This window comes from Urocampus carinirostris, chromosome 14 (assembly GCF_059441175.1).
Source record: "Urocampus carinirostris isolate Australia breed hairy pipefish chromosome 14, RoL_Ucar_1.0, whole genome shotgun sequence".
Classification (NCBI taxonomy): Eukaryota; Metazoa; Chordata; class Actinopteri; order Syngnathiformes; family Syngnathidae; genus Urocampus; species Urocampus carinirostris.
Genome location: NC_142362.1, coordinates 18,653,432 through 18,664,916, shown reverse-complemented (window position 1 = coordinate 18,664,916; position 11,485 = coordinate 18,653,432). Strand labels below are relative to the sequence as shown.

At 40.7% G+C, this 11,485-nt stretch overlaps 1 protein-coding gene across 2 annotated transcripts in view; it reads right to left on the bottom strand.

Annotated features, from left to right (window-relative positions):
- Positions 1-2,126: 2,126 nt before the first annotated feature.
- Positions 2,127-11,485, bottom strand: part of pde1a (phosphodiesterase 1A, calmodulin-dependent) — a 33,088-nt gene continuing 23,729 nt past the window's right edge. For both annotated transcript variants that reach the window (XM_088353579.1, XM_088353578.1), the window contains 4 exons: positions 10,291-10,372; positions 10,088-10,208; positions 8,055-8,233; positions 2,127-6,140 (listed from right to left, as the gene is read on the bottom strand). In XM_088353579.1, the coding sequence (XP_088209705.1) occupies positions 5,977-6,140; positions 8,055-8,233; positions 10,088-10,208; positions 10,291-10,372 (546 nt within the window). In that variant the 3' untranslated portion in view covers positions 2,127-5,976. The remainder of the gene's footprint in view (positions 6,141-8,054; positions 8,234-10,087; positions 10,209-10,290; positions 10,373-11,485) is intronic.

The window sequence follows — 11,485 nt, the reverse complement described above, 5'->3', positions numbered from 1 at the left end:
AGTGAAATATTTTGCCGTCCAGCAGGAGGAAAGGTTGTAACTGGTAAGCTATTGGCAAGAAGCAGAAATTACGTCTGACGTGAGGGAGGTGGAGGGAGGAAGCCGCGCGTCTTTTACCCCAACACAGAGGAGGAATATTTCTTTGGATTTAGTGATGTGGAGTTAAACTGAAAACTTGGTAAGCAATTTCTTTATCTAAATAATTACTTGAGTAAAAGTAAGAGCATGCTGGACAGATCCTTCACGAAGGGGAAAAAAAAGAAGAAAAGCGAGAGAGAAGTCAGGCCGGCCCAACTTAATGATCGACTAATTAAGCCCCAACCCAAGATCTTACCTCTAATAGTGATGCATGGCTCACTTGCCTCCTGGTTAGCATATCCAAAATACTCACTGGAGATGAAAGAAGGCTTAGTTGACTCAGCTCAAGTTGCTTGGAGGGAGGTTCGATTTCCAGACAACCAACCCAACAATCTAAGACTTTTAAATTTTTTTTAAATGTTCGCCTGCAAATATTTGTTGGAGTCATTGGCGTCCTCTATACGTTTTCCTTTCATATGGTAATTTAAAAGCAAGAGCGTGAAACTCTCAGTCCATAGGCCAAATGTGGCATGCCACCTCGTTTTATGCGGCCCGCAAAACAATGCTGAGAGAAGCACAAGAGAAAGTGAGTAAGTAGATAGCAGTTTTAAATGTGTCCGCTAGATGTCACCAAATCCAGGCACTCACTGTAGCAGTTTTTATTGACGACCATTAATCAACCAGAAAACATCAGGGAAACCCATCCTGATGTTATTTTTCTTATAATTATGGTCATAGACGCCCTGTTTAAGGGAATACGAAAAATCTACAATTAAAAAGATATCATCTGGATGACTGCAGAAGTTTAAAGAAGTTAATGTTTCAAAACTATTGAAAATAGTAATATTTGCAGACGACACTAACGTTGTCTATTCAAATGATAACTGTATGGATTTGGTAACTTCTATTAATCATGAATTAATTGACCTAAAAGTAAAACCAAAGTAATATTCTTTGGTAATCGCAAAGCAAATCAAGATTTGGAAGTAAAAATGGATGGTGCTGCAATAGACGCTGTATCAGAAATTTATTTTTCAGGGGACATAATAGACAATGAATTAAGCTGGAAAACACATACAAACTAAAGTATCTAAAGCATTTCGATAATGAATAAAGCCAAATTCATTTTAAAGTATAATGCATTGCATTTATTATATTGTTCTTTAGTTCTGTCATACTTAACATATTGTGCAGAAGTCTGGGGCAATAATTACAAAAGTTCACTACAGCCCTTTTTATCCTCCAAAAACTTGCAATAAGAACCATACACAGGATAGGATATCAGGATCATACTAATATTTTATTCCTGCAGTCCAAATTATTAAACTTAGATAATTAAGTAAAATTTTTCACTGCACAACTGCTATTTAAGGTCAACAAAACATAGTGCCAGAAAACATCCATAAATTATTCATTCGGAAAGAGGGAAATTATAACTTGAGGGTCTGTAGTAAATTCAAAATCCCAAAGATGAGAACAACCAGGAAGAGTATGTGTGTGTCTGTGTGTGGAGTCAAACTTTGGAACAATTTATAAGACGAGAGCAAACAATTTCCAACTATTCCTGTGTTCAAATCAAAATACAAAAAACATTACTGGGAGATGAAGAAAATCGGGTATGAGTGATAAGAGAGATTAGGAATAGTGCGTCTAGAACTATGGTTATCTTTGTTATTTTTGCTATTGTTATATCATAACTGTTATTATTAATATTATTACAATTGTTATTATATAATTGGTGTATTTAATAGGGAAGATGAAGGGGCAGGGAATATAAGCATGTGCTTCTTACCCCTTTTCGAACATGTTATGTAATATTATTTTGTTGTTGTGTTATTGTTTTTGTTCTGGTTTCATTTTTATGTTTGTATAAAGTTTTCATTCATTCATTCAAAAGAAAGTTCAGGTCAGGGGTCTCCAACTCCACTTACTTGGGGGCGCAGGAGCTAGGGTCAAGGCAAGGTCGGGTCAAATAAAGAAAAAAAGAAAATATTGAGGTATTGGCAGGTTTCCAACTGTAACTTTCAAATAAGAATTCTAATAATGCATTCCATTTACAGAGCTTTTTTATTTCACATTCAAAGATGAATACATGGTTGATTCGCTCACACTTTGGTGACGTAGCCAGAGCTGCCTGGGTCGGATTTAGGGGAGGGGGCAGGGTCGACAGTAGTGTGCGTGGCCTCGGACATCGATACCCTTCCCACCCTGCCCACCGTGACTTGATTGAAGGTGACAGCCGGGGACGACTGCGCAGGGGAGGATGTTTGTGCGCTGTCCCCTGCTGGTCACAGAAGGCAGCGCACTGGCATCATCGCGTTAGGGCTAACGCGTGCGTGCCATGTGCAATTGTTAGTGCAGGGGTCGGGAACCCATGAGAGTCAGATCTGGCTCTTTTTAGGAGTACATTTGGCTCAGAAACATGGGCGTAACCAGCCTGTTAATTATGGCATTTTCATACCTGTCAACCTCTACGTTTTTGCAGTAAAAAGTAGGTTTATTATGCATTTTAAGACATGTACGACGTACGAGAAAATCTGTACGGAAAAACGCAAATTTGTCAACTATGGGTACCATCCGGTATACACCGACTATCACAAAACGGCAAATCAATCAGGTCAAAAGTTCGCCGCGGTATCCTCTATCTCGGTATCGTTTTTTTTGTTGCAAACGAAGCGAGCGGTTTGATGTAGTGAAAGGAAGTCCGCCTCTTTTTAGAGAACCGGCTTTTTCGGCTCAACTCATTAAAGAGAGCCGGCTCTCAAACGGCTCACTTGCTTTGATGCATTATGTTCCAAATTATTATGTTGTATAAAGAACTTAAGAAAAAAAAGGAAGTATGAAATGAGAAAATGAAAAAAGACATGTTTGTGGTTATCCCTTTAAGCAGTATGTTACCAACAATAATTTAATGCAGAAAATGAATGAATAATTTGAATAAGGGCAGCACGGCGGCGCAGTGGTTAGCGCGGGTGCGGCACAGTTCTGAGGTCGTGGGAACCTCCTGCGTGGGTTAAAATCCAGCTCCCGGCCTTACTGTGCGGAGTTTATATGTTCTCCCCGTGCTTGCGTGGGTTTCCTCCGGGCACTCCGGTTTCCTCCCACATTCCAAAGACATGCATCTCAGGTGAATTGGCCGATCCAAATTGTCCCTAGGTGTGACTGAGCGAGTGAGTTGTCTGTCCCCGTGTGCCCTGCGATTGGCTGGCAACCAGTTCAGGGTGTCCCCTGCCCACTGCCCGATGATTGTTGGGATGGGCTCCAGCACCCCCGCGACCCTACTGAAGGATAAGCGGTGCAGCAGATGAGATGAGATGAATTTGAATAAGAAAATGTATTATTCTACTTAATTATATAAGCATGTATTTTTTCCTTCTACAGTGAACGTCCAAGCTACTTCATTTTTGAACTTTTTTTTAATAATTACCGCAGCCATATCCCCCTAGTGGGAAGTGGCTAGAGTCATTTCTGACTCTTTTTGAGAGATTGATTTAGAGGAGGGGATTCCCAGCCCCCTCGCTCAACCCAACTGAGGTGTTGGGAGTCATTAGGTGACCAAACCCCCCAATTCCAACCCCTCCCAAGCAGGGAGGCAACGGGTACCAATGTTTTAAGTCTTAGGTATGACTCGGCCGAGCCTTGAACCACAACCTCCCAGTCTCGGGGCGGGTGCCATACCCCTGAGGCCACCGAGCTGGTTTCTTAATAATAAACCTCGTTAATGTCGAGCAACTCAGTATCTCACAACAAAATGTTAATTAACAATATATATGATATAACGAAACACATGTACAATATAACATGTTGACCTAGATGAACACGTTTGAAAAAAAAAAAATATGGTGTAAGATTATTTTGTATTTTGTAAGGGAAAACACGATAGTTTGTAAGGGCATGGAGCCATGGAGGTTGACAGGTATTCATTTTTAAAACTCTCCATTTCTTAAGGAAGGACAGGATAGGCTTAATTATAATGGAAAAACGCTAGAGATTTTTTTTAAAAAGGAAAACAAAACAAAAATGTGGAAATACTCCACTGCCTTGAAATGGTTCAGTCCATTTGATTCCTAGCACCGCTCTCGCCAGACATTCTGGGTGTTCAGCACCCCCAAAGCCATGAACCTCAATTGCCTGTGCTCACAGATATAATTTAAGTCATTAAAGCATTCTCTGGGATGTACAAAGTCGTTTTTTTTCATAACCTAAGCAATTCTAAAATAAAAGTGGGTTCGATGTTAGGGTCTAAAACACCTCCTAACACCAAAGGGCCCCCACTGGGGCTTTAACTGGGCTCAGGTGTAGCCAATCACCACACACCTGTGCTCAATTATCCTGAACTGGTTATAAAAACATTTTGAACATCACACGTGGTCGGGTCATTTTTATCTCCACCACCACGCCAGGTTTGTCTGTTTCTTGTTTCTTTACTCCTTGCTTTTCCCTTTATAACAGAATCTGTTTTTGGAGTGATGGACCCATGTGGGGGAAGCAGCAAGGTTACAAGGTCTAAAATACATGACAGTTTGCGCTCCCATTTGCCGCCCCCAGAGTTCTACCTGGCAACTCGGTGTGTATGCATGAATCCCGGTATGCTCTTTATGTCCCCTTCCCGCTCTGGAAACAGTCTACTGTATGGTACTGCTACACAAAGCTATCATTCACAATGGGCCCCACAAAAGACTCGCGAAAAGTGGACAAGGAGAAAAAAAAGAAAAGATAATAGAAAGGTTTCCTTTAATAAAACTAGTGAGAAACGTAACGCAATTGGGTCCTGTTTCTGTTCTGGTCCTGAAATAATAATTGATCATTTGGGGAATAAAGCGACAAAAATTATTTGAAGAGCCGTTTTTAGTAAGCCAAGCCGATAAAAAAAAGTTTTTCTTAAAACAAGAACTTCTTTGGTGGTAGGAAAAGAGTATCTGTACCTTGCCCTTTAAAATTGTTTTATATCATAGAATACTTTGTATAGGTCCAAAACTTCAATACTTGAAAAAAGAAAAATTAGAAATCCGATTTATCGATTAATCAAAAAAATAATTGTCGGATTCAAATTAATCGTTAGTTGCAGCCCTAGCATATTTACATTGATATGGGACAAAGGCCCTGGCATTATATATTCATTCATCCATTATCTGCACCCCTTATCTTCAGTAGGGTCCCTGGGGTGCTGGAGCCCATCCCAGCTATCTAGTGGGCAGGGGACACCCTGAACTGGCTGCCAGCCACTCGCAGAGCACACGAAGGCAGACAATTCACTCGCTCATTCACACCTAGGGACAATTTGGACCAGCCAATTAACCTGACATGCATTTGGGAATGTGGGAGTAAACCAACACAAGCACGGGTAGAACATGCAAACTCCACACGGGAAGGTTTGATCCCATGACCTCAGAACAGGCTGCAATCGCTGGACTTGAACCCTGAACCTCCGCACTGTGGGGCTTCGCGCTAACCACCCAGCCGGCATTATATAAATTCCATAAATTTGTTAAATGTTCTCAAAATGGCTCCCAAAAAGCCTGAAATATTTGACTTAAATGTCTCTTTGTGTCAAAAAGGTTCCCGACCCCTGAATTTGTGATTTTCAATGAAACGTTCAGTGACGTCTGTTCAAGAGTTTGATTTGAAATCCAATGCATGAACTAACATGTTGCTCCCTCTTTTGTTTTCTGGGAAAATGATTGACAAAGAGGAAAACAAGATGGCGGCACTAGTCACATAGAATGGACGGATAGCTAATTTGACGGGACGCTAAGCTAAAGCTCGTCGGGCGCCATTGACAACATGGCGGGCGTATGCGCGAGAAAACTGCCCCGTTAAGGTCCGTCGCCAAGGAAAATTTGATGGGTGCTTTGCCGTCTGTCACCACGGCAACAGAGAGGGACCCACCCCCTTCCCTTATACATTTTCAGGCACTTCCTGGTCCTCCTCTGCAGGCTCCGCCCCTGCCACGGGATTGGCTCTCCCGTTGCATCCGGCGAGGTCGTCATGGTTCTCCTCCAATGGTTGGTCGACGTCAGATTCCTCCCCCTCTGGCTCTCCTTGCTCCTTATTGGTCAGTTCTGGCCAAGGTGTAAGAAGACGCCGGCGTTGGTGTGCTGCTGTTACCATAGCAACCAGGTGGACCAAGGGTCTCAAACTCGCAGCCCAGGGGCCAATTGTGGCTCACGGAATGATAGTTAGAAACCCCCACCTCAATATGAAAGTTTAAAGGGACAGTGTGTATTATTAAGCACCTTCTGGTGGTTGAAATATATTTAAAGAAAGCAAAAATACACGAACAATGACATAAACGCAAGTTTTAAAATACACAAAGAATTTTGCATTCATTTTACTTTTGACAGGGACCACATCTCATTTTATTGTGATGTTGTTGGTTTATTTCCCTTTTCTGCCAATAATAATGGATCCCTCAAAAATGCCAAGTATATACAGTGGTTCAAGGCAGTGTTTCTCAACTGGTGGGTCAGAACCCCAAATTGGCCCCCAGACCCGTTTTCATTGGGTTGCGGGCCTTCCGTCCTAGCAAAATAATGCTAAGAAGAAAAAACATAGGGTCGATTACACTCCTTAAAAGTATATGGCAATAATGTTCTGTTTGATCTTTTCCTCCGTGCCAGTCAATCAGCACGGTTGACAGGGACCACATCTCATTTTATTGTGATGTTGTAGGTTTTAATTCCTTTTTTTGCCCATAATAATGGATCACACGAAAATTAGCGATAAGGGGAAAGAAAGGTGGAAAACAGTTGACAACAACGATCGTGTTAAAGAAGGAAATGGTTGCAAAACATGAAAATCATGTACTGTAAGGTACAGTAAATAGTTTAAAAATGTTATATTTTTACCTTTATACCATTATATGAATCTCTATTAACCACATAATTACGTAATTATCGATGTTTAGGTATATGCTTGATTAGTAGTTTGAATTTCTTTTAGCATGTGGCAATTTCAAGGCAGTTTTAGGGGGATGCTTATATGCAATTGGGCTTATATGCAATTAGGCTTATATGAGAGTATATACAGTACTTTAAGTCAATTTGGTTTTGCTGCTATTTTTGTTTCTTGAAGAAAAAGTGAATATAGAGAACAAAAAACGGGTATTTTTTTCTTTTTTTTCCCTTTTTATTTTTGGTTCTTATTTTGAAGAAATAATTGGCATAAGATGAGGCTTGCCTAGAGGCAGCTGACATCATTGTCGGCCATTTTGCTGCAATGGGTACCCCCCTAAAACCGAAAACATTGCGAAAGGCTAGGCAGAAAATGAGAAAGCAAAATGGTAGCGTTTGGTCAACTTGGGTCCCTGTGGTTTGTATTATTCCTCGTGCTTTTTAGCTTGTTTTTAGTATCACTATACAGAGACATCTAGCAGTCAAATGATACACATTGTCCCTTTAAGATGTGAAATAAAATGTTTTTGACCCCTCTTTAAGGTATTTCCCCCACAATATGACACCAACAAAAAATGTTTTTCACAAAGCCTAAGATGTAGTAAATTAAAACTTTGGGGTGAACGTTTAACAACATCTCCCCCTTCAGCATCCACCCACTAACTCCATTCTACCAGCCCTAGTCACATCACACCGACGGGAAGGTAATTTGCCGTCTTGCAACTACCGCTACCCGAAAAACAAAAACCAAGCAAAAGACAAGAAGAAAAATGTTGTGGTTTAGTCAATTTGAGTCTCCATAGGTTGTATTCTTCCTTGTGATTTTTTTGCACTTGAATTTGGTTGCACAGTACAATACAGCAACTTTTAGTGTAAATAAGAAAGTGCAGCTCATGGAAATTATATTTGCATTTCTTACAGATTGATTGATTTTATTTTCACATTGATTATTGCTGTTTTTTATTATTGGATCTTATTTTGTGTAGCGATTTTTTACTAGAAAATATTTAAATGCAATGGAAAGTTTCTGGTGGGCGGGCCCCAAATCAATTGAGTGTGAGACCCCATCAGAGTTAGACGCACCGTCATTGGAGAGCTCCTTCCAGCGTTCCTTGTTTCCACCAATCACGTCGCTCAGGTGCTTCCGGAGGGCGGGCAGGTCGACGGTGCCCAATGAAAAGTCAGGATCCTGTTGATTGCCGTGGCGACCACCGCCCCGCCTCTGCAGCGACTCCACTGCCACCGAACCGCTTCCTGTCAGACTGCAAAAGTGGTTGGCTGTTAACAAAAGGGGAAGGACTAGGGCAGAAGTGGGCAAAATATGGCTCATAGGCCGGTTTAGGCACACCAAGGGACTTTATCCGGCCCACGAGACAATGCTGAGAGAAGCATAAGAGAAAAATGCGATGCAACATGTCGTAGTTTTAAATCTTTCCAATATATGTTGCCAAAGCTAAGCGTAACTCACAAAATAAACCACACACTTTAGCTGTATTTACTGAATACCATTTATCAACCAGAGAACATTTGAGGAAACAGCATCCCAATATTATTTTACTTAAAATAAAAGTAATGTAAACACTGTTCAAGGAGAATGATTGCACTCACAAGATCATAAAGTAGAGTCTGGGTGTCTTTGCAGCAGTTTAAAGACGCTTTAGCTCCTTTCTACTATAATATATAGGAAATCTAACAAAACGTTTCCAAATTCAGGTAAAAAAGTAACATTAAAAAAAAGACTTTCAAATCCTTAAATAAATCATTTTACTCAGCGGAGAGCAAACTAAATGGTAAAACGAAAATGATAAAAAATACAATACGAACATATATCTCATCTCATCTCATCAGCTGCACTGCTTATCCTCAGTAGGGTCGCGGGGATGCTGGAGCCCATCCCTGCAATCATCGGGCAGTGGGCAGGGGACACCCCGGACTGGTTGCCAGCCAATCGCAGGGCACACGGGGACAGACAACTCACTCGCACAGTCACACCTAGGGACAATTTGGACCGGCCAATTCACCTGAAATGCATGTTTTTGGAATGTGGGAGGAATCCGGAGTGCCCGGAGGAAACCCACGCAAGCACGGGGAGAACATACAAACTCCGCACAGTAAGGCCGAGAGCTGGATTTGAACCCACTTGGGAGGTTCCCACGACCTCAGAACTGTGCCACACACACGCTAACCACTGCGCCGCTGTGCTGCCCACGAACATATATGTTGAACAAAAAAGTACTTCTAACAAAATGCTTTGTAATTTTGTTGCTTTCCTATCCTGTGTCTCTTAGTGTGCCCCCATAAAATCTGTATTTTTTCATTGGTTTGGAGGCCAAAATTCAAGTACCTTGGTAAACGTTTTTTCTAATTGTTTTTTTTTTTAATGAATTATTCATCAAGATACTACATTTCATGCAAGAAAACCCTAAAGTAGTCAACTTCATTGTTTTTCAATTCAAATGATGAAATTGAGGTACTTAACAAAGGGAGATAGTACTTTGCGATTACTTTGCGATTACTAAAAATAAAATACAAAATACAGTAAATGTAAATGATGAAATTGTGTTTAAGATAAATGAGGAATGTAACCTTGAATAAAAGAAATGGAGGGAACCAAAATCAGGTACTTAAATTTAGTCCAACAAAAAAGTGCTCACATTTCAACCTTGTAGTATAATGTAATGAGCAAAACTTTCTCTCTCACATGGCCGATAAAGTATGCTTTGTTTTAATTCACATTTAGAGCACATCAGCAACCTAATATTGTTTTAAACACACAAGGTGTTCACTTTCTAAAATTTCCAACACACTCTTGGACGTCTTGTCATCCCTCTCTGTCTCTCTAGTGTCATATTTGACGATAAAGTTGGAGATGACGATATCTTTTTTTCGGTTGGAAAAAAAAAGAGCGTCATACGAGAACAAAAATGGGACATGAATCTGCCTTTTTTTCTGACCTGGCTCCTGTTCAAATTTTAGCGACTCAAGAATTTTTCCCACCCTACTTGATATTGTGTGTGTTAACACTTAAAGATAAACTGCTATTGTGCATGAGTTAATCTCAGGAGAGATTGTATCTATGTAAAGATAACTCACTCTGTTGAAAAACGTTGTCTCACCTGCAGCGCCGCGTTCCGGTTTCCCTCCCCTTCCTCTCTTCATCCAGCAGGGGCGCCATTACCTTCTCACAGGTGTCCACCAGGACGCTGAAGGTGGGCTCCACGATGAAGTCGATGAAACCTGCCGGCCCATCGGTCGGTTGCTTCCGCATTAGCGCCACAAACTAAATAGCATTAGCGAGCAAAACTGTACTATTGCTTACCGATCTGCGATTGCGCGATGACGGTGGCTTTGCGGTCGCAGAGAGGCGAGAAGGGAAGGCCGAGCTCCGCCTCCTTGTCGCCCTGCCAACAAAAAAATCATTTGCAAGCAGTGTTGGCACTAACGCGTAGATAAAAGTAGGACTGCAACACATAATAGGTAGTGTTAGTTAGTATGCAAGCTCACAGTAAGATATAGCCATAGTATTAGCAGGCTAATGGCAAGAAATAGCAATAGCGTTAGAGAGCTAAGAGTGACAATTAGCAATAGTATTAGCAAGTCACCACAAGAATTAGTAATAGCATTTGCAGGATAACAACAAAAATTAGCAATGGTATGAGAAAGCTAACAGCAAGAATGAGCAATTGCATTGGCAAGCAAACAGCAATAATTAGCAATAGTTATGGCAGGCTTACAGCAGGAAATACCAATGGTATGACAAAGCTAATAGCAAGAATTTTTAGTAGTAATTGCTAGCGAAGAGTAAGAATCAGCCATAGTATTAGCAAGCTAAAGCAAGAATTTGCAGTAGTATTAGCAAGGTAAAAGCAAGAATGAACTATACCATTATCGGGCTGACGACAAGAATTAGCAATAGTATGAGCAAGCCAACAGCAATAATTAGTAATAGTATTAGCAAGCTGACGGCCAGAATTAGCGATTGTATTAGCAAGCTAACTGCAAGAATTGGCAATTGTATTAGCAAGCTAACAGCCAGAATTAGCAATGGTGTTAGTAAGCTAACAGCAAAAATTTAGAGTAGTATTAGCAAGCTAAAAGCATGAATTAGCGATAGTATTATGACATTAAAAGCAGGAGGTTACAGTAGTGTTGGCAGGCTAACAGAGAATTATCAATGGTATTAGCAAGCTGACAGCAAGAATCCGCGATATTACTGACAAGCTGACAGACAGAATTAGCGATTGTATTAGCAAGCTAACAGCAAGAATTATTAATAGTATTAAACAAGCTAACAACGAGAACTAGCGATGGTGTTACCAAGCCAACAGCAATAATTAGTGATAGTATTAGCATGCTATCAGAAAGACTTTGTAATAGTATTGGCAATCAAACAGCAAAAATTAGCAATGGCATGAGCAAGCCAAAAGCAAGAATTAGTAATAGTATTAGGAAATTAAAAGCGAGAATTTGCAGTAGTATTAGCAGACTAACAGAGAAATAGCAATGGTCTGAGC